General features: G+C 51.3%; 2 protein-coding genes and 2 pseudogenes across 3 annotated transcripts; 1 reads left to right on the top strand and 3 right to left on the bottom strand.

Annotated features, from left to right (window-relative positions):
• Nucleotides 1-1,299: 1,299 nt before the first annotated feature.
• Nucleotides 1,300-4,545, bottom strand: LOC136546896 (cysteine-rich receptor-like protein kinase 6; annotated as a pseudogene).
• A 4,205-nt stretch (nt 4,546-8,750) lies between these two features.
• Nucleotides 8,751-16,847, top strand: LOC136542415 (cysteine-rich receptor-like protein kinase 6; annotated as a pseudogene).
• LOC136542417 (secreted RxLR effector protein 161-like) lies at nt 9,716-10,766 on the bottom strand. Its single transcript, XM_066534840.1, has 2 exons — nt 10,225-10,766; nt 9,716-10,141 (listed from the first exon to the last, which is right to left on the bottom strand). The coding sequence occupies exons 1-2, from the start codon at nt 10,742-10,744 to the stop codon at nt 10,080-10,082; spliced, it is 582 nt and encodes a 193-aa protein (XP_066390937.1). The 5' UTR covers nt 10,745-10,766; the 3' UTR covers nt 9,716-10,079.
• On the bottom strand, nt 16,530-20,355 carry LOC136542414 (cysteine-rich receptor-like protein kinase 6). 2 transcript variants are annotated; one of them, XM_066534836.1, is made up of 8 exons: nt 19,847-20,355; nt 19,328-19,731; nt 18,728-18,853; nt 18,529-18,650; nt 18,242-18,452; nt 17,396-17,633; nt 17,157-17,304; nt 16,530-17,010 (listed from the first exon to the last, which is right to left on the bottom strand). In XM_066534836.1, the coding sequence occupies exons 1-8, from the start codon at nt 20,275-20,277 to the stop codon at nt 16,669-16,671; spliced, it is 2,022 nt and encodes a 673-aa protein (XP_066390933.1). In that variant the 5' UTR covers nt 20,278-20,355; the 3' UTR covers nt 16,530-16,668. The 2 variants fall into 2 exon arrangements, with proteins under 2 accessions (XP_066390933.1, XP_066390934.1); XM_066534837.1 differs by lacking the exon at nt 18,728-18,853.
• Between the last annotated feature and the right edge of the window lie 1,751 nt (nt 20,356-22,106).

Here is a 22,106-nt window from a genome sequence, read left to right as displayed (position 1 = left end):
TTTTCATTTTCACACACATTTTTCTTTGGAAAAAACCACCAGGTGTAGAACGGAGAATTTGTAGTTGTTCTTGGCTTTCATCTTGTTTTTCCTCTTCATTCTCTGTATTTCCTTTTCATTTTCACACACATTTTTCTTTGGAAAAAACCACCAGGTGTAGAACGGGGGATCGAACCCTGCCCGACCGGCTCCTCCCTTCGAGCCTTCACCACTCAGCCACATGCACATCCGTTTTTTTTTCAGACATTTCATACTAATATGGCACAAGTCCACCAAACCATGCTCACTCCTACACTTGCTATTAATTTAATAGAGATATGATAGAATTTCATGGATACATTTTGGTCCAAAGCTCATCAAAATTGCATATATTTGCACCATCTAATTTGTTCATATTATAACACAATATTCACATTGATTGATACGTCCTTATTTTTGTTGGTGGCAATAAACATGAGTTAACATTTACTCTATATGCTTTTCAATTCCCTATTCATAGTTCTCTCCTTTGCATCCACGCTCCCATATGTAGTTGGCATGTATTTTGTTGAAATCTTAGTTTGGGCAATTTGTTTGACAAAATAGCTATGATCATAGCTCCGTACATACATGTGTATCAGTATATATGGAGTAAATGCAGCACGAGCCAAAACCAAAAGATACTAGAAATAGACCAAATGAACATAGATTGAGTTGCAATTTTGCACAGACCTCTACGAGGAATTGAAGGTATCTGTACAGTTTCAACTTAAAAATACAAAAGCATGGGTAGAAAATCTAAGAAAAGGTTTTCCAAAATGGGGTTTTCTCCATTTTCAATCCAAGTTGATTTCTTGGTGCTCGTGGGAAAACTATTTAAACCAGTGGCTAAAGATGTTTCCACGAGGTCATAGCATCAGAAGATCAACCCAAAACAATCCTAAAAGCCTCAGATCGAAGAACTCTCAAAGATCTCCCAAAAACGAACCTAAAATAAAGAGAAGAGAAGTGAAAGATCTAACTCGGAGTTTCAGAGGACAACTTGATTGATTGGTCACTAAAACATCTTTACAAGACCAGGTCTAGCCTTTCTCCCTTCATCCTTCCCTCTAGAAAGTGGAAAATCAGAGCAAGAGGTGCTCACCCTCTCTACTTCTAATATTCACTAAGCAAGATCTACTTGGCTAGCCTAAGGAAATAGACTTAGGTGAGAGCGATAACTGTCTTAGGCAGCCACTTTCCTTATTTATATGATTATTATACATTCCAAGACTACCTCTAGGTATTTGCCTTGAACCACTTAGTCACAGGGGCAAAATGGTCCAGAATGGATTTCAAGCATCGGACGGCCTACGGGCCCTTCATGAAGCCGCTTTGCCTCGATGCAAGCCCTCGGATGACGCCACGTGCCGACCTGACATCCTCTCTTGGTTTTTGATGTCTAAAGACGGCAAACCTGTCGCCCGTGATTTTGAGGCCCAAACCGCCAAACACACTTGGTGTCGCATAGCTGCTATGTCGTCTCAACGATGTCGACGCATGTCCCGCTCAGTCCTCGACTGTCCAATCACCAATTGCTCGTGCGCTCGCCTTGACTTTGTTCGATCGTCGTCTTGACTTCGGTCAACAATGTCTTCATCACCATCTTTGCATGTACACTCGCTTGTCGACGTGTCTAAGTACTAGCTGTCCATGGTCCATTCTCTGGCCCCGCTTGATCCCTCAGTCTAAGCCTTCGTGTCCGCTCTTCACCATCCCCGGTCCATCGCGCCCTCGCTTGACCTTCTCCATTGCCAATAGTCAACACCTTAGCACACCACAAAAAGAGACATTTTGCGCGCACACACCTCACGCGTGGTTAGTCTCACGCACACCTAACCAAATCTCCGATCTCCTCTTGACAATCAGTCATCACTTATATGTGACATATATCAACCATGTGTTCGGTTTTTTTTTCAGTAGGCGTATGCAAAATTTCAGGATTGAATCAAAGCTTACGCAGCTTATTAGTTGATATCATACATTTTGGTAACAGGGTAACGGTACATATATGTTCCCAATTCTGGACTCCCATGGCCAGGCTAACCACTCAACGACACCGTCAACACGGCTGTGTTGGCGCTGTTGTTCCTGGCGAAGAATCCCGGCTTGGATGGAGCCTGGAGGGTGACCGTGTCGCTGCCGAGCATCATCACGACCGACGACATCACCGGCCGGGCCGCGGGGTCTCCCTGGACGCAGAGCAGCCCGATGTGGATGCACCTCAGCACGTCGCCCTCCGGGAAGCCTCCGCCCAGGGACGGGATCCACCAGCTCCGCCACCGTCCCGGCCTCCCAGTGCTCCCATACCTGCTCACGGATTTAATTTGTAGCGTGATGAGCCAGCAACCTGCAACGCAACTTACGTATAGAGCTGTATTCTTCGGTGTAGATATTGTACTTACTGTGGTCAAGAGATTGCAGCCGTCGTTACTGTTCTTCCGACCCGTTACGATTTCTAGCACCATGACACCGAAGCTAAACGCGTCCGACTTCACGGAGTAGTTCCCCCGTGTTCTCGTCTAGCAGGATGTTGCTGGCCTTGAGATCACGGTGCACCACTTTGAGCTGGGAGTCCTCGTGGAGGTACTGCAGGCCCCGAGCGATGCCGTTTATGATCTTGTACCTCTGCCCCCGGTCCAGCTGTTCACGTTCCTCATTCTCCGTGTCTGATCACGTAGATCATATAAAGGAAATATATACAAGTGATCATCAATGTGATGATATGAAAATTTTGAGTAGACGCTTGAATTGAGCATGAGCCAGTCGATCCGTACGTACCCAGTAGGATGAGATCGAGGCTCCGGTTGGGCACAAACTCGTAGACGAGCAGCCTCTCCTGCTGCTCCAGGCAGACGCCGATGAGCCTGACGAGGTTCCTGTGCCTCAACTTGGCCACCAGGGCGAGCTCGTTCTTCAACTCCTCCACTCCCTGCGATGAGCTACTAGACAGACGCTTCACCGCTATTTCCTCGCCATCCGGGAGGACACCCTGTACACATGGAAACCATACATTGCGTGCTATGTTTCATGGAGTTCTTTTCTTTTCAGTTTTCACTCCATAGTCATCTGGTAGGTGTTTGTTCAGTGCTACCTTGTACACGGCACCAAAGCCGCCTTCGCCGAGCTTGTTGCTCTCATCGAAATCCCCTGTGGCGGCTCGTAGGGTGGAGACGTCCATCATCATGGAGTCCATCATTTCGATGTCCTCTGCTTCAGTGGAATACATGGGATCTGCGTACGTATGGATTGGATGAGTCATTTGTTTTCAGATCCTTCGAAGTGTGTTTAACGATGCGCAATTAACAGATAATTTTGAAGCAACATACTTTGGTGTTTGGCCTGTGCAATTAGTTGTCCCCGCCGCCTCCGGAAACAGAGGCAGACGACAAGGTTCAAGGCTGCTAGAGTTGACAGCACAACAGCAAGAGCCACCCAGGGCACATGGTACTTTCGGCCCCCTGTGAACTAACGATAGTGTTAGCAAACATCACGGGAAATATGTGTCACAAAGCTTAGATTCTGACAGAAATAGCACAAGCCTGGACATATCCTTGTGAAGAAAGTTACGATCTATATACATAATAAAAGCAATGTATCAAGAAAAATTAAAACGTCTGATAATTTGGAACAAAGGAGTCCTCTTTATAGTATTTGCTATAAAATATCGCTTTCACTCACCTCCATCCGTCGCAGGAACCCGGAAGTTCACAGCCGGAGCCGGTGCAGGCGCTTCATAGCTTGATGATGCCAGCCGTACCATCGCCGGTCCATTATAGAAGGGCGTGCTCTCGTACCTGTAGGTGCAGCTGACGGCGAGCACCCTGCCTCCGATACGATTCTGGAATCCGTCCAGGGATTGCGATATGAGCCTGGAGAGGCACTTCCGGCACTGCGCCGGCGTCTGGTCCGGTGTGCACTGGGCCAGGGTGTAGACCTTGGGGAACTCCGGGTCGAAGCTGGTGTCAGCTTCGCCGGTCGCAAACCGCCGAGTGGAGTTGTACGCGGCGTAGTCGGCGGTGGCGTTCACGAGCACTGCCAAGAGGAGGATGAACTTGCCGGGGTCCGACGTGATGGTTTGAGTGTTGAGGGCGGCGTATGTATCGAGCATCGGGCCGGTGTCGTCGTCGGGGAGGATGTGCACGTCGGAGTAGTGAGCCATGCAGGGATCGTAGTAGATGCTAGCGTCCTTGTAGTAGGAGCAGTCGCCGGGCAGGTCCTGGAAGGCCTGGGTCAGGCAGCTGAAGCATGCCGTGGCGTTGACATCGCCGCGGCAGAGCCCCATGGCCCAGACCTGCTCCGGGATTGTACCGGCGACGATGGTTGCGAAGAGGTCTGGGGACTTGGAGGCATTTTTTGGCAAGGTAGCTGCGATGGAGTTGAGATGGGCCTGGTATGTGCCGTTAGGCGTAAAGTAGCTGCTGTCACCGCACATTGACCACGGGTAACCCGCGGCAGCGGCCATGAGCAGTGCGACGGCGAGGACTGCGGCCACGGGCGGCAGGTTCTTCTGAACCATTGGGGCATCGAGTCGAGGAAGGAAAAATGCACATTGCTAGAGGTTATGTAGACTTGTAGACCGAGGCTATTCACCGTCCAACCCCTGCAATGGGGACGCACAGTGGCGTCCCTGCTACTCCCTGTATAGACGGTTTGGTATTTTTAGATATGTATAGATAGATTTTGTTATGCATTTAGATATACACTTTATGTTTAGGTACATGAGTAAAATCAATGGATCTAGCGAAGCTAAAATATCTTATAATTTAAAATTATAGGAGTAGTTGATTTTCTCTTAGATTTTTCCCTCAAAATAGGTGTCTTAACACTGGGCCGGTGTCTTTTTTTTTCTCAAATACGCAAAAGATTTGCATATCATTATATTAAGAAGAAGAGTTTAAACATACAGACAACGTGCCTCTATCGAGCGCCTCTACCGTATCAGTGTCAAAAGGCAAAATTGTGATTATGATGCCCACCTCCTAATTTCCACGAATAAATGGCTGCATTATTCTTATCCACGCCTTCCTTTAACAGATATACTCAAAAGTGCCCGCTAAGATTTTAGCCCATGCAAAAAGTACTGATTAATGGACTATCAAACTAATAATAATTTATAAATAAAAACTGAACATAACCAACATTTTACTAATGGTATTTTCATCACCGGTTTATTAAAATAGGACGACGATATATTATCATTGCCGCTTTGGAACACGAACATCACCGTAGGTTCAGAACTAAAACTGACGATGAAAACTACTTAGTCATGGTGAAAAGTGTGCAGAGCCTCTCTCCCTCACGTGTGTCCCAATATGTGTTTCTTTGTTATGCCTGTGTGTGGCCACACGACTAGGTGCTCATGCGGAGCGCACTGATTGTAGGCCATACCCTCTCTCTCTCCTCAACCTTCATCTCTCTCTCCTTTAGCTCGCTTTCTCCTATTACTCCTTTAGCTCCCTTCCTCTCTCTCCACGGTGCGGAGGCAACACCCCAGTGTGAAGGTGAACCGTGGCGCTGTAGCGGCCCAGGCCCGAAGGTGACCCCGGCATGAAGGCGGCCTCCCTTCCCTCGTTAGGCCTAATTTGGAAACTTCAATCCCTCCGGGATCCCGAACTTTTCCCTGGGTGGGCAATCTATGGGGATATCATTTTAATTCTTAGTGGGGGGTTTTCCATCTATGGGTTTTGCTCCCCCTTGCATCCAAAAGAGCCCTTAGGGTAGTAGCCCTCGCTAGGAGTGGCGGTGGCCCCCACAGTGTGCGTGGCCTTCGCCCTCCTCTCTAGCACGGTGTGTAGCAGTGCGTTCGATGAGCAACTCCTCAATCGGTTAGTGTTCTTTTAAAAAATATTTTCACCGCTGCCCATTATAGAAACCGGTAATGATAATAACTTATAGTGGGTCTCCTTACACAAACCCGTAATGACAATAACTTATATTTTCCACGGTTGCAAACAGGCGGTAGTGACTTCGATTACTACCAATAAAGGTGAAAACCGGTGATAACGGGTCTCCTCATGACCTTATGAGCCGGTGGTCACGACTCATGAGCGTGGAAATATCTGGGTCGTCATATGCCAAACTTTATCTTCGTCAACGATAGTTAGGCCTTTTAGCAAATAAATAAATAAATAAAAATTATATATATATATATATATATATATATATATATATATATATATATATATATATATATATATATATATATAGATCCGTTCGCGCGTGCACACTCATACATGCCAGTGCAGCTTCCCACACGGCACGCGGGCAACTTGTGAGCTGTGAACTGAACCGTACCTTCAGTCACCTTGGCGCGCGCTGCTTCAGTCCAAAGCCGCGACGACTTGAGTCATCGTTGGACAGAGCGCGCTCGACTCGTCGTGGACCAAGTCACCAAACCACGACTTGACTCCATATTTTTTCCAATGTTATTCAACTCACTCGTGGAAAAACAGGAAATCAAATCTTCACATTCAGGCTCACTGATAATAAAGATAATACAGGAAATCTACAAAAGTTGACGCCTGTGTACATGCCATGCCAACGACCGCATTTATTTTATCAAAGCGAGAGGAGGACCTACAGCAACCTAGTCAATGGCACAGTCCTGATAACTGATAGGGAAAGATACGCGTTTACACTTTACACTCGCAAGCTTCTTCCACGGCTGGTCTGGGTTGATATTTTGACATGAGCCGCAGTGTCGTTACATATATTCAATAGCAAATGGAGTATATAAATGTTTTACAGGATTATAACTTGTGCTTGGACGACAGACGCTGCTCTAACTTGTATAGACAGTACAAAAAGCTTGAAGATTTATCCAATAATTACACCATGTTTGAACACGCTAACACCGTCTAACTCGTACATGCACGTGAAAGAGTAAAGGACCACGAAAATAGTCCGTGCATTAATATTATCGGGAACATACCATGTATTGCTTGCACAGTTCATTTGGATATATTTAGCTTTAAGATGACAAAAAAAAACAATCACATAAAACTTTTAATAAAAGACATAAAAATAACTCGCCGCTAGCTAGGCTGAGAAAACCTTTGCTTGATACACAGGTTTTATTTGCCTGCACTGGTATTAGGGTGGGAACTAATTTTCCACGTTAATCTACTTTAACACACGTAAATTGGGGTAGATGCGAATGCCAAACAAGTCTGCGGTAGTTTAGCCCATGCCGAAGAGGCATGGAGACTTGGACGGGTGTCAACCTCAGCCTATCCAGGTGAGGGGCATGTCGACTGTGGATAAGAAGGGGAGGGTTAGGGTTTTTAAGAAAAATAGTTAGAGAACCTCTCCATCACAGCGTCCCTCAACTAAATTTGGGGGGCTCAAGCAAAAAACATAGCTCCAACGGAGCCCCTATTCAAGCCCTCAAATTAGGGAGGCTCTCATATCCTATCCTTCTGCCCTCATACTTGTGAGCGTGGTCAAAACAAAGCTCTAACGCGTGGCCTCCTTAGCCATGGTGCGCGTAGCTCAGTTGTCGAGCGAGTAAGAGAGAAATAGAGAATGACAAGTGGGTCATGTGAGTCATTCTGTGTTGGAATGAATTTGATGACCCTAATTTAGGAGCTTCTAATGGAGTAGAGAAAAAGTCGAGCCCTCAAAAATAGAAAGAACCCTCAAATCAGAAGTAGAGCCCTTAGATTTGAAGGCCCGTGTTAGAGTGGCTTGTATCCGTGCACCTTCCTCTATTTGAGTCCACTAAAGCACAAGAGACAACGTTAAATGCTCTGGATTCTGCAAGATCTAGGGGCTATATACTAAAAAAAAGCTTCTCCTGACTAGGACCTATGTGTTAGCCATGAGTTGATTTCAGTCAGTGGCCAACACCGCGGAGCTTTATGGAGGCGAAGACTCTTGCTCTGAAGAGATTTCTGAACACGATATGTATACTCAATGTATTTAGTATAAACATCAGTTTCAAACTAGAGATTATTCATAATCCATCCGATTCCTACATCGATCTTCAGCCAAGGAGTTGGAGGAACATCATGTCTTTTGTGTTTGGCCTCTCTTGGTTTTGTGTCAAGCTCCGCCGCTGGTGGCCAATCTGGTCCGTCATGCGAATTATGTGTCTAACAACTAGCTGAGAAACCCTTCTTTATTTGGTCAACATCTAGTTGTACTATCTTCGTCCTTAAATAAATTAATTATTAAAATTGTCTTAATTACGGAGTAAATATAACATTTTTTATAGAACTTGTTAAAATTCAGGTGTCTGAATTTTAGTTTTCTTTCAGGCAATGGTTATTTCATATAGTTTTATATTAGAATTGCAGTTTTAGTTTGTTGCAATTTCTTTAGGCACAATCTGCAATTTTCAGTTTTCGAGAATAAAAAATCCGTTAGATAAAATCACAAACCCGACAAAGTTTAGATTGGCACAAAAACAATTAACAATTTACAAATGTTTCTATAATCAGACAAGGACATGTTATGACACAAATACAAATAATAAATCATAAAAGTAATAATTTTACTTGTGCCAGTTGTTGGTATTACCTGAAATCATCTCGAAATTTAGGCACCTTCGCATATATGAGAAGTGTCTTTTTTATGTCCGACCAAATTTATAGCATGAGCATGCGCTCCGTCTCAACTTGCTGCATCTCGGTTGTCGCTGCCGAGTGGACGGTGCCTATTTTGCCCCTCGGCCCTTCTTTGGAAGTCAGGCCTTGGTGGCTACATTAAACAACCACCGAACTTCTCTTTCCACCTGCACAAGGCGCACCATCTTGTGCCCCCGGCCGCCATTGTCGCAGCGGTCGTGTTTCTCATGCCCTGCGCCACGGGTTATCCATGGCCCTTTTGCGGCGAGAGCAATAACTTCAAGGCCAACAGCTCCTATCAGTCCCATCTCAGCCTCGCCGCCGCCTCCCTGCCCAAGAACGCCTCCACGTCCCCGAACCTCTTCGCCACCGCCGTCGTCGGCACCATCCCAGAGCAGCTCTGGGCTATGGGGCTCTGCCGCGGCGACGTCGATGCCACGGCCTGCTTCAACTGCCTCACCCAGGCCTTCCGAGACCTACCGAACGACTGCTCGTACAACAAGGACGCCACCATCTACTACAATCCCTGCATGCTCCACTACTCCAACAACCAATTACTCCCAGAAGACGACGACTCCGGAGGTCTGTACACCATCACCCCCCCAGGAAATGTCACCTCGGACCCCGTCCGGTTCAACCGTCTCGTGGCCGCGCTCGTGAATGCCACCGCCGACTACGCCGCATACAACTCCACGCGGCGGTTCGCCACGGGCGAGACCAGCGCCGACTTCGACTCGGAGTTCCCCAAAGTGTACAGTCTAGCGCAGTGCACGCCAAACCTGAAGGCGGCGCAGTGCCGAAAGTGCCTTGCGGCGATCATATCGCAAACGCTGGACGATTTCCAGAACCTTATCGGAGGCCGGGCGCTTTGGATCAACTGCACCTACCGGTACGAGGCCGCGCCCTTTTTCAATGGACCGGCGATGGTGCAGATAGCTGCACCGAGCTCTGTACCCGTGCCGGCTGTGGTCCCCTGATCGCCGGCGCCCGTCGCCGGAGATGAGGAAGATGAACAGCTCCTGAGGTGAACTCTCACGCACGCGAACACAGTGGAACACAAAGCACACAAAACACAATTTTTTGTGCCGCAACCGAGCAGCTTTTCTTGACTCTGTTGCAAACTTAAATAGAATGTACCCAGGCCGATTTGGCCACGATGAAACCTCCATGCCCGCACAATCGTCGCGCCATCCCACGACTCGGCGCATGCAGGCCTCGACGCGACGCGCAAGCCGTGGTCTCCGACTTGTCCATGCCATCCCACGAACGAAACCACGGACACGGTCACCACCACTACAGCTACAAAGAAGGAGAGCCGCTGCATGAACTGAGCATGCGTCTGGCCTGTGCAAGACGCACCCGATCGAACCGGGTTCATTATTTGCTAAGAACTGAAACAACTCTAAACCTGGACTGAACAAACTGAATGAAACACAACAATCTCCCCCTGAATGAAGTTTCGTTCAGCCCAGATTGACTACGCCAATCATCTCACGAAGCTCGCAGAACCTTGAACGCCCGAGCGCCTTCGTCATCAGATCGGCCAGCTGCTCCTGAGAGCTCGCGAACTTCAGCGAGATACTCCTTTTGCCGATGCATTCACGAATGAAATGAAACTTTGTATCAATATGCTTACTTCGATCATGCAGCACTGGGTTCTTGCTGAGTGCGATTGCCGACATATTGTCCATCTTCAGTTGAGGCGTCTGAGGATCGTCGCCGGTAACATCCTTCAAGAGCCTCGTGAGCCACACCGCCTGGCATGCTGCTCCAGCATCGGCAATGTACTCCGCCTCGCAGGATGAGAGCGCCACCACCGGCTGTTTCTGGGACTGCCAGGCCACCGCCTTCTGTCCCAGGAAGAAGATTATCCCTGTCGTGCTCTTCCTGTCGTCTGTATCTCCCCCCAGATCGCTATCACTGTAGCCGATCAGCCTGTTGTCACCGTTGGACAGCTTGGGGTAGATGATGCCGTACTCAATTGTCCCGGCTATGTACCGGATCAAGTGCTTCACCGCCGCCATGTGCTCCTGCCTCGACTTCTCCATGAAACGACTCACAAAGCCCACCGCGAACGAGATGTCCGGGCGAGTGTGAACCAAGTACCTGAGACTCCCCACCAGGCTTCTGTACTCGGTGGCGTCGACCAGCGCCATCGTTCCCTCCTTCGAAAGCTTCAGGCGAGCTTCCATTGGTGTGCTGCAAGGATTGCAACCAGCCATGTTCGCCTTCTACAGCAACTTACGAGCATATGCCGCCTGTCCGAGCGTGATGGTGACTTTGGATTGCCTCACCTCGATGCCCAAGTAATAGGACAGCAACCCAAGGTCGCTCATCCTGAACAAGCGCAGCATCTCCGCCTTGAACTCCTCGACTCCACCCGCCTTGGCTCCGGTGATGATCAGGTCATCAACGTAGGCACCGACCACCACTCGAGACTGCCCCTTGCCGCGGGTATACATGCCATGCTCACTGGTGCACCGCGTGAAGCCGAGATCAGACAAGCTAGCATCCAACTTCTGGTTCCACGCCCTTGGGGCCTGACGAAGCCCGTAGAGCGCCTTCTTAAGGCGCAACACCTTATTCTTGTGGCCAACTGCAGTGAACCCCGGCGGTTGTTGAACGTAGACCTCCTCCGTGAGATCCCCATTTAGGAACGCTGACTTGACATCCATGTGATGAACAAGCCAGCCCTCCTGAGCAGCTACGGCGAGCAGCATCCTCACCGACTCCATTCTCGCCACTGGGGCGAACGCCTCCTCATAGTCGATGCCGGGCTTCTGGACATAGCCCTTGGCCACCAAGCGCGCCTTGTGCTTCACGATCGCCCCCTGCTCGTCGCGCTTGATTTTGAACACCCATTTGAGCCCAATGGCCTGGTGTCCAGATGGGAGGTCGACGAGAGTCCAGGTCTTGTTCTCCTCGATAGACCCGAGCTCGTCCAGCATGGCCCTCCGCCACGCCTCATCACCATGGGCCTCCTCAAACGTAGATGGTTCTCCGTCGATGGCGAGAAGTAGCTCCCCGCCAAAGTCACGTGCAGCTTCTCCCGGGACTGGAACGTTGCCAAGGACATTGTCCACGGCGCGGAACCGTAGCGGCGCGTCGTCGGCGTCGTCGTCCAGTACCGGCTCCCCCGAGGGTGGAGAGACGAACTCCACGCCCGCTGATGTTCTTGGTGAAGGCGCGATGGGTGGTGTAGCCCCCCGTACCGGTGTTGCAGGCGATGCCGCGGTACCCATTGCTGGCGTCGAGGGTCCCGACGAGGCAGGCTCCATGCCTGCTAGTGGCTGTGGTTCGTGTCCGCCGCCCGGAACGGACAGTGTCACGTACTCCACCGTGAACGGCTCCCCCGTCTCGGTGCTTGGCTCGTCGGCAGCAGCAGCTTCCCAGCTCCAGGGCCTGCCTTCTTCGAACACAGCATCGCACGAAATGCAAACGTGCTGCGTGCTCGGGTTGTAGAACCTGTACGCCTTGGACCCCGGCTCATAGCCGATGAACACCATGGGAGTACTACGGTCGTCCAGCTTGTGCAAGTGACCGCCGGCAACCTTCACGTGTGTTGTGCAACCAAAAATGCGAAAGAAATGCACGGCCAGCTTAGTACCATACCAGACCTCATAGGGCGTCTTCCCATCTACACTCCGCATCGGCGACCGGTTCAGGATGAAGACGGCGGTGCAGACCGCCTCCCCCCAAAAGCAGCCTGGCACGTTCATGGCCTTCATCATGCTCCGCGCCATCCCGAGCACCGACTGATTCCGCCTCTCCACCACGCCGTTTTGCTGAGGCGTGTACGGCGCGGTGAGGTGGTGTTGCACGCCATGATCGGCGCAGTGCTCCTCGAACACCTACGCCGTGAACTCCCCGCCGCGATCTGTGCGCAGCGTGCCCTGCTTCTTGCCAGACTCAGTTCTCTAGCCTTGCCTGCAGCCGGACGATCGCCTCCATGGCCTGGTCCTTGCTCGCCAGCAGAACAAGCCACATGTACCGGCTCCTGTCATCCACGACGAGCAGGAACAGGTGCTTCCCGCCCGGTGTAGCCGGAGTGATAGGCCCGCACAGATCCGCGTGCACGAGCTCCAGCGATCTGGTGGCGTGGTACTTGCTCGCCGCCGGGAACGGCTGTCGACGTTGCTTCCCGGCGAGGCAGCTCTCGCAAACTTGCTCGATGTGGTCGATCTGTGGGAGCCCACGCACCATGTCCTTCCTCGATAGCAGTCTGAGGCCCTAGAAACCAAGATGGCCATACCTTGCGTGCCACTTCCAGGCCGCGTCATCGGTGTGCGCTGCGAGGCACACCGGAGTACTGATGTTGCCGACGAGGATGTAGAGGCAGTTTTCCGAACGCAGCACCTTCGCCAGGAGTCGACGTCGCTGATCCCAAATCCGCAGGACGCCGTCCTCGATCAGCACCTTGTACTTGTCCTCGTCAAGTTGCCCGAGGCTGATGATGTTCGCCGTGAGCCTGGGGATGTAGTAGACACCCCCAGCCTCTGGTGCTCCCCCGTCTTGCAGCTGAAGAGGATCGTGCCGCACCCATGGATGTCGACCATGGAGCCATCTCCAAAGCGGACGGTTCCCCGCACGCCGGTGTCGAGCTCGAAGAAGGCTGACCGCACACCGGTCATGTGGTTCGTCGCGCCCATGTCGAGGACCCAGCGTGTCTGCCCATCGTCGGACTTTTCCCCGAGCTAGACGAACAGTTTGTCCTCCCGGAGGGTCACCTGCTCGCGCGCCGTGGCCTGGGTGGATGTTGCCAGCGCCACGTGCGCCATGGCCGCGGCGTGCACCTCGTCCTCCTCCTCGGTGAAGACCCACCATGCCTGCTGGCACTCGTGCACCGGCTCGACGGAGATCGATGCGACCCCCATCATCAGTGCGGCCTCCGCCTCGGCCTCCACGGCGTGGGCCTGTTCGTCCTTCTTCTTCTTGCGGCATTCGCGGGCCCAGTGCCCCGTGTTGCCGCAGTACGCGCACTCGTCGCTGACGAGACGCCGCTTGCCCTTCTTGCCGTCGCCGCCGGCGGATTGCTTGGAGCCTCCCGCGCTCCTGCGACCCTGGGGCGGGCCGCCACCACGGCCGCGTCGCTGGTTCGAAGCCGGTGGGCGCCCGCCTCCTGACGTGCCCTTGCCGGTGATCTGCAGCCGCGACATCACCTTGGCCACGAACTCGTCCTCCGTGAGGTTGAGACTCGCCGTGGCCCCGCCTCCGCCGCTGGTGAGGCCATAGCGTTCCTCGGCCGCCTTGAGCCTCCCGATCAACTCCTCCACAGAAATATGATTGAGATCGAGCAGGGTCTCGATAGCCATCACAATCTACGCATACCTTGGCGGCGTGGCCTGCAGGAACTTGCGGATGACTTCTGGCTCCGGGTACACGGCGCCAAGAACCTCGAGCTGATTCACGAGATCAGCGATGCGGACGCCGAATTCGTCCACCGTTTCCCTATCCTTGAACTTGAGATCTTGGAACTGGCGCCGCAGCGTGTTGGCCTTCGCCTGACGCACACGGTCGACGCCGAGATGCATCTTCTTGATCGCGTCCCACGCCTCCTTCGCCGTGGCCTTGCTGGCCATGCTGCCGTGCAACTCCTCCGGAAGCCCCAGCGTGATCGCCTCCAGCGCGTTCCGATCGTCGGCAAAGTCCGTCGTGCCAACGTTCACCGCCTCCCACAAACTCCGCGCCTGGAGCTTGAGTTTCATGAGCGCCGCCCACGAGTAGTAGTTTGTTTTGGTGAGAAGGGGATACTTGTGCTTCCCGGTCTCCTCACGCACGACCCGGTGGATCACCGGGCCGCGATCGCCATCGCCGCCGCTGCTCGAACTGCCCGTGTCGCGACCCCCGCGTCGCGGCGAGGACGAGCGGTTCCTCCGTCGATCCATGAAGGCAGCAGCAATCGCACGGTCGCGCGTCCACCGACGGAACCTCGGCTCTGATACCAGTTGTGGTCCCCTGATCGCCGGCGCCCGTCGCCGGAGATGAGGAAGATGAACAGCTCCTGAGGTGAACTCTCACGCACGCGAACACAGTGGAACACAAAGCACACAAAACACAATTTTTGGTGCCGCAACCGAGCAGCTTTTCTTGACTCTGTTGCAAACTTAAATAGAATGTACCCAGGCCGATTTGGCCACGATGAAACCTCCATGCCCCCACAATCGTCGCGCCATCCCACGACTCGGCGCATGCAGGCCTCGATGCGACGCGCAAGCCGCGGTCTCCGACTTGTCCGTGCCATCCCACGAACGAAACCACGGACGCGGTCACCACCACTACAGCTACAAAGAAGGAGAGCCGCTGCATGAACTGAGCATGCGTCTGGCCTGTACAAGACGCACCCGATCGAACCGGGTTCATTATTTGCTAAGAACTGAAACAACTCTAAACCTATACTGAACAAACTGAATGAAACACAACACCGGCGGCGGCGCCCACGTTGGCGCCAGCTATCCAGCCATCGTATGGGACGCCGGCGGCGGTGGCCGGCGTAGGTGAGTTTCCATCGACTGTGTCATTTACTCGTATCTGACATGCCAAACATTAGGGTTCAAAATTTTAACTAAATTTCGCAGAAATTTTTATAGCGAATCCAAATGTTGTCCTTGCAAAGTTTGACGTGCATACATCATTCAGCAGGGGGGCGGAAGTACAGTTTGCCGAACGTGGTTGTTGCAGTCGTGCTGGCTACAGCAACAGCCTTGAACCTTGTAGTTTGCCTCTGTTTCTGGAGGCGGCGGCGGCGGCGACCAACAGCACAGGCGAAGCAGCCATGTATGTAATTCTTGCAAAGTTCAGCAATTTTTTTACTTTATTTACAGCGTCAAACCTCGAAGAATTGACTTATATATACAACCGTAATTCGAACGGATCCCAAGTACTCCACCGAAGCAGAGGACATGGAAATGGTGGACTCCATGATGATCGACGTCTCTACCCTACGAGCTGCCACCGATGATTTTGACGAGAGCAACAAGCTCGGCGAAGGTGGTTTCGGCGCTGTGTACAAGGTTGTGTTTGTGACACACAGGCGAGTATGCAGGCATGTCTTGGGAGTTTGTAAATGGAAAACGCTCATGGATCTTTTGTATTTATTGATATATATGTTCAGGGCGTCCTCCCGGACGGTGACGAGATAGCTGTGAAGCGGTTATCGCAGTGCTCGACTCAGGGAATCGAGGAGCTGAAGAACGAGCTCGCGCTGGTAGCCAAGCTGAAGCACAAAAACCTCGTCAGGCTCGTCGGCATCTGCTTGGAGCAGCAGGAGCGCCTACTTGTCTACGAGTTCGTCCCCAACCGTAGCCTAGACCTGATCCTTTTCGGTATTGTTTCAATACTTCTCAAAGCAAAACTCTAAAAAATAGAGATTAAAGTTGATATTATCATTGCATCATCGATCAATGATCACCAATATAATATATATATGTTGCTTGATGTTCGGTGTCATCAGATACTGAGAAACCTGAGCAGCTTAAGGTACAAGATCATAAACGGCATCGCCCGAGGCCTGCAGTACCTCCATGAGGATTCCCAGCTCAAAGTAGTCCACCGTGATCTCAAGGCCAGCAACATCCTGCTGGACGCAAACATGAACCCCAAGATTTCGGACTTCAGCCTTGCGAGGATCTTCGGGCGGGACCAGACGCAGGCCGTCACGGACCGCGTCCTTGGCACCTAGTGAGTACAGTTCTGCGGCAAAACTAACTCTGTTCAAGTTCAGTAACCTGCTGCCTGTGGGTGTGGCAACCAAGTCGCCGAAATTTTGCATAATTTGATTTACGTTCCAGTGGATACATGGCGCCGGAGTACTTGTTGCGCGGGAACTACTCCACCAAATCAGATGCTTTTAGTTTCGGCGTCACGGTGATGGAGATCATCACGGGGAGGAAGAACGGCTGCTGCAACTCTGGGATGTCTGATGATCTCCTCGGCACCGTAAGTGTAATCTCATCACCATTATTGTTACGTCGCTATATGTACACCGACACCGTGGTGAAGTTTGGCTCACCACAACAACCCGGCGCACCGAGCAGGTATGGGAGCAGCTGTATTCCATGTGCTCAGTATCCAGACTTTGATCCTATCTAGGATACAGTTCACTGAGTGTAACCCCATTCACAGAGACGCCCTGTTCCAACATGAAACGAGACCGGTCATATACATAGCTGCTTTGACCATCTGACCGTGAAGCTGAAGGTGATTCTCTACCGAAGAAGAATGCAGGCTGCGCCGGCGGCTGGAGCTCTATGCTATCCCTGGTTAACATAAACACTACGGCTGATATGTCAGGCCTATCGTCAGGTTCCGGCTGGACGCACAGCAGACCAATGTGGATGCATCGCAGCGCTTGGCTTCGAGCAAACTCATTCAGTGACCGGTGAAGCATTTGTGACATCGTCCCTTTCTTCCAGTGATCCCAGACCTGATAGGTGACCAGCATCAGTTTATAATTTGTCAGTAGAAACTAGAGAGGGCTTCCAGATTCAGACACGATGGTATGAATCATTTAGTCCTTAGATGCAGTAAAAAAAGAAATGGAAAACAAAGCCAACCAGGCACTTCACTTACATTACTAAGGAGATTCACAGTGCTGTGGTCATCAGAGCTGCAGTTGCTTCTCCTGGTCACGATCTCAAGGACCAACACGCCGAAGCTAAAGATGTCTATCTTGGGCGACACACGACGATGAAATACATACTCTGGCGCCATATAGCCACTGCAGAGGATGGGAGGCGCTTCAGTTAGCTAGGCCTGGACACTCATGCATTCAACAAGTGCAGTGAGCCAAGTTTGCGAGCTTAGCTTACAATGTCCCAACAACTCTGGCTGTCTGAGTATGGGTGTGGCCTTCTCCTAGAAACCTTGCCAACCCAAAATCTGCAATTTTCGGTTCCATGTTGTCGTCGAGAAGAATGTTACTTGCCTTCAGGTCCCGATGGATGATCCTCATGCTTGAGTCCTCATGGAGATACAATATCCCCTTGGCAATTCCAAAGATGATGTTGTACTGTTGCTCCCAGTTAAGTGCATTTCCTTTGCTATCATCTGTTGTGCCCAAATTACTATCTTATATTAGGTGTTACTGATAGGTAAATACTGGCAAAACAATATAGAAACACCTTACTATCAGGCAAAGTTCAGAAAAGAATCTAAACTGTCACTTTTTCAGTAATACCATGTAAATTACTTTATCAGATATCAATCTAGTGATTTGATTTCCCTTTTTTCATAATTGTGCTCCCTCTGGTCACAAAAACATGTCATTTAGGGTAATATTCGATCAAACCTTAAAAAGTACAAACACCAATAACTTTTGAAACATGTAAGTTATATATGTACATTGAGATCTCATGTATATTTGTGTTCAAAATGCTTGCGAAATCTCTTTAACTAAAGGATTTTAATAATATATTCTAGAGCAAATTAGTGTATGCATCGAAGACATTCAAAGTCTAATGTGTCAAGTATTTTTTTACCGTAGGGGCAGCAATTATGTTTCCCATCACACTCATCTATCATTAGGTTCACTTAGAGCCTAAAAATTCCCAAGGATTCATGAAAAGCATCCGAGCAGTGTAATATTTTATTTACCATGACCCCTGACAATGGAATTCTGGATATGCATCTGAAGAGGTCAATGAAGAGGGAAGTACCGAATAGAATGCTGTCAAGGCTCCCATTCTTGATGTATTCATAAACTAGAAGTGTATCATTATGATGCGAGCAGAAACCCTGTAACCCAACAAGATTCTTGTGCTGAAGCTCTGCCAGTACCTGCACCTCATTTTGTAGCTGATCCAACCCAGACCCGGCTCTTCCTAAAAGTTTCTTGACTGCTATCTCTTGCCCGTCTGACAGTATCCCCTGAAACAGATCGACTTTCAGAGAAGGCATGATGTACTAGAATTCTTTTTCCCTGAGTTCTCACTCGATTACCTACCTTGTACACAATACCAAAACCACCTTCTCCAAGCTTATTTTTCTCTGAGAAATGTTCAGTCGCCTCTTCCAGCGTCAGCAAATCAAAGATCGTGCATTGAGCTCTCCCTATCTTCTTTAGTGCTGGTGTCATATGACAAGAATTTATGTTTGGAAACCAAAAATACAGGCTCATACGAAAAACCAATATTGCTACTCACGGTGATCATTTTTCTTCACATTAATCCTTAGCTTGAAGCGAATAAAGAAAAAGACCGAAAGAATTAACATCAACACAACAACAAAGGTTATGCCTGCAGAGATTCCTGCTGCATTCATTTTCCTCCCTGCATACACCAAACCTGAATATCAAGTAGGAAAGGATGCAATTCTAGCATCCTACAGAGTCAAACTATTTTGAGTTTGACCAAATTGAAAGTATCAATATTTATGATACCAAATAAATGCCATTAGATTCGTCATGAAATATAATTTCATAGTATACATGTTTTGTGTTACCAATATTGATACTTTTTTCTATAATCTTGGTCAAGTTTTAGAAAAAATAACCAATGATAGAGCTAAAATTGTGTTCTATTCATGATGGAGGGAGTACTTGATATTGAACCTTCACAATAGTGAAGAAGTCAAAGACTCAAAGTAGTACTCCCTTCTGCTGAAATTCTGGCGAAAGTTTAATCTGATGTGGACTATATCATTTGATGAATTTTGAACATGTTTGAGAGTTCACATGGTGACTGAAAGAAATTTAGTTTGGAGGAAAACAAGAATCGAGTGTCCAACTCCTACGTGGTTCATACCTGAAGAATGGGGCGTGGGCGTGGCCGTTGGTGGAGGTGCCGGCGGCGCCGGAAGCTGCAGCATCGCCCGGCCGGCGTAGAACGGCGACACACTATACCTCAGGGAGCACCACACATGGAAAGCGTTGTTCCCGAGGGGCCGTCCGCTCAGGAACTGCGCCGTCACCCTCGACTGGAGGTCTCCGAGGCAGCTCTGGCACTGCGCCGGCGTCAGATCCGGCGCGCACTGCGCGAGCCCATAGAGCTTAGGGTCGAAATCCATCTCCCCCGTGGCGAAGTACTTCCTCGTCGCGTTGCTCGCCGCCGCCGCGCGGTGGACCAGGGCCGTGAAGATCCCCGTGACGGCGGCGCCGAACCAGGCATCTGCGGCGTTGACGCTCCCAGAGGACGGGTCAATCAAGGGACTTGTAACAAGTTCACAAAATTTGTAAGGTACGCGAGCCTCTTAGGTGGAAGAAAATCTTATTGGGTTATATTGATGTACAAAATTGGAATCTTGGAGTTCATAGCCATACTTACACCAACTCTGAGACGAGCCACTGGTCCTCCCTGAGAAAGTCAAGGAACCGGATGCCGGCGAAGCGAAGGGTGCAAGCGTCCTTGTAGCCGGTGGCGCCCTTCGTGAGGGGGCAGCGCTGCTGCGCGTCCCGGAACGCGGCCGCGACGCAGGAGGAGCAGGAGGAAGCGTTCGTGTCGCCGCGGCAGAGCGCCATCCCGTTGACCTGGTCCGGCGCCGCACCGACGGCGCCGGTGGCGTACCCTGCCGGCGAGGCGGAGGCGTTGGCGGGGAGCGCCGCGCCGAGGAGGTTCAGGTTCGCCTGGAACGTGCTGTTGTCCGCATAGGTGGAATAGTCGCAGTAAAACTCCTGGGTCGCCGCGGCCGGTGGTACCGGCGGCAGAAGCAGCGCGAGGGAAGCGACGACGACGACGGCACAGCGGCCGTCGAACATCGCCAGTGGCAAAGGAGGGGCGGCTTGCTTTTGCTTCGCCACGGAAATGCTCACAAATGCGACTACCAAATATACCAACCACAACCAAATCGGCCTGCCAGTGGCGACGGTGGCTGCGTGTAGGACGCGCCATTTTTGCATTATTTTACTTTTTCTTTAGGATCAATTTTCCATTATTTTACAGGGCGCGGGCGCAATCGCACAAAGTGGCATACTGTAGCGAGTAGCAACCACGGGCCGGCCCAACACATCCACACGCATCGACATGTACAGATCAAAATTTCTGTTCGTACTATCTCACTATGACATGAGGCTAAACATGAAAACACTGAAAGGACAGGGAGTGGTCGGAGGCAGAGCTCACATGGTGAGACTATCTGCATTGCACAGACCTAGGGTCCATTTGGCGGGGCAAAATCGGCTAGCTAGGCTGCTGTTGGCTGGGCTGATCAGCCCAGCCGTTCGGCGGCCCAAGTCCAGCCGAACGGCTGTAAAGCCAACCATGTGAAGGCCGTCACTCACTCACTCTGCCGCGCCCATCAGTCCCTCACTCACTCACTCCGAACAACCTCGTCCTCCTCCCTCGGACGCTCCCTCACTCCGTCCCCCGCGCCCCCCACGCCTAGGGTTTGCACCGCGCGGGTCGCCACCGGCGTGACCTCCGCTTCTCCGTTCGTGCCCCGGCGCCGTCGAAAGCATCAAGTTTGTCGACCTCGAGCGCCGCATCCCCCCCTTCAATCCGCCGACGCCGACGCTCGTCCGACGGCAAGCAGGTACCCCCGGACAAGCGCCTCCACGACCTCTCCCGCTGGGAGGCCCTCGCCTCCGAACTCCTCGGCCCGCTCCCCAGCCATGGATCTGACACCGCTGTCGTCCACCCCCCCCCCCCCCCCCCCGCCCCGCCTCCACAACCTCTCCCGCTGGGAGTCCCTCGCCTCCGAACTCCTCGGCCCGCTCCCCAGCCACGGATCCGACGCCGCCGTCGTCCACCCCCCCCCCCCGCCTCTGCGACCTCTCCCGCTAGGAGGCCCTCGCCTCCGAACTCCTCGGCCCGCTCCCCAGCCACGGATCTGACACCGCCGTCGTCCACCCCCCCTCGCCTCCACGACCTCTCTCGCTGGGAGGCCCTCACCTCCGATCCTCGGCCCACTCCCCAGCCACGGATTCGACGCCGCCGTCGTCCACTCCCCCACCCCCGACTGGCTCTGAGCCCCACGTGCTCCTATTACAGGTGAGCCCGGCCACCGCCAACGGATCCGCCTCTCAGTTCGCCGAAGTCGCCAGCCTTTTCGCTAGATCCGCCACACTAGTAGCGTCGTCCGCTTCGTCCTGCTCCTCTCCTGAAGGCAGGCACTACATCCACCGTTCAAAACACGCGAAGACTTCTGGCAAGGCAAGTCCCCATCTCTTACGCCCTAACTCCCCTATTTGTTAGTCTTACAAGTGCTGCAAATTTTCTTGTATGCTGCATTCATCATACCATACATTTTGCAAATGGCAACAGATGTCCACTGACCATGCTAACTGGGATGAAGCCACCTTGAGGACCTTTCTAGAATTAGTCAGTAGAACAGAAAAACCTCTTGCACTAGGAACCAACGAGGCCTCACAGCCGTCTGGTGATCAAATCCGTATCCAGCATTCGAAAACAAAACGAAGCTGGGTTATGACAAGAAACAACTGCAGAACAAGTTGAATGACCTGAAGCGGTCATATTTCGCTTGGTGCGACCTTCAAACCCACACTGGCCTAGGCCGTGACCCAACCACAGGAGGCGTCGCTAGTTGACCCCTCATTTTTTGAGGGTGGCAACGGGGTACTTCCTTCTA

This window comes from Miscanthus floridulus, chromosome 3, assembly GCF_019320115.1.
Source record: "Miscanthus floridulus cultivar M001 chromosome 3, ASM1932011v1, whole genome shotgun sequence".
Lineage (NCBI taxonomy): Eukaryota > Viridiplantae > Streptophyta > Magnoliopsida > Poales > Poaceae > Miscanthus > Miscanthus floridulus.
Note: the sequence above shows the minus strand (reverse complement) of the source record. Positions and strands in the feature narration are given on the sequence as shown.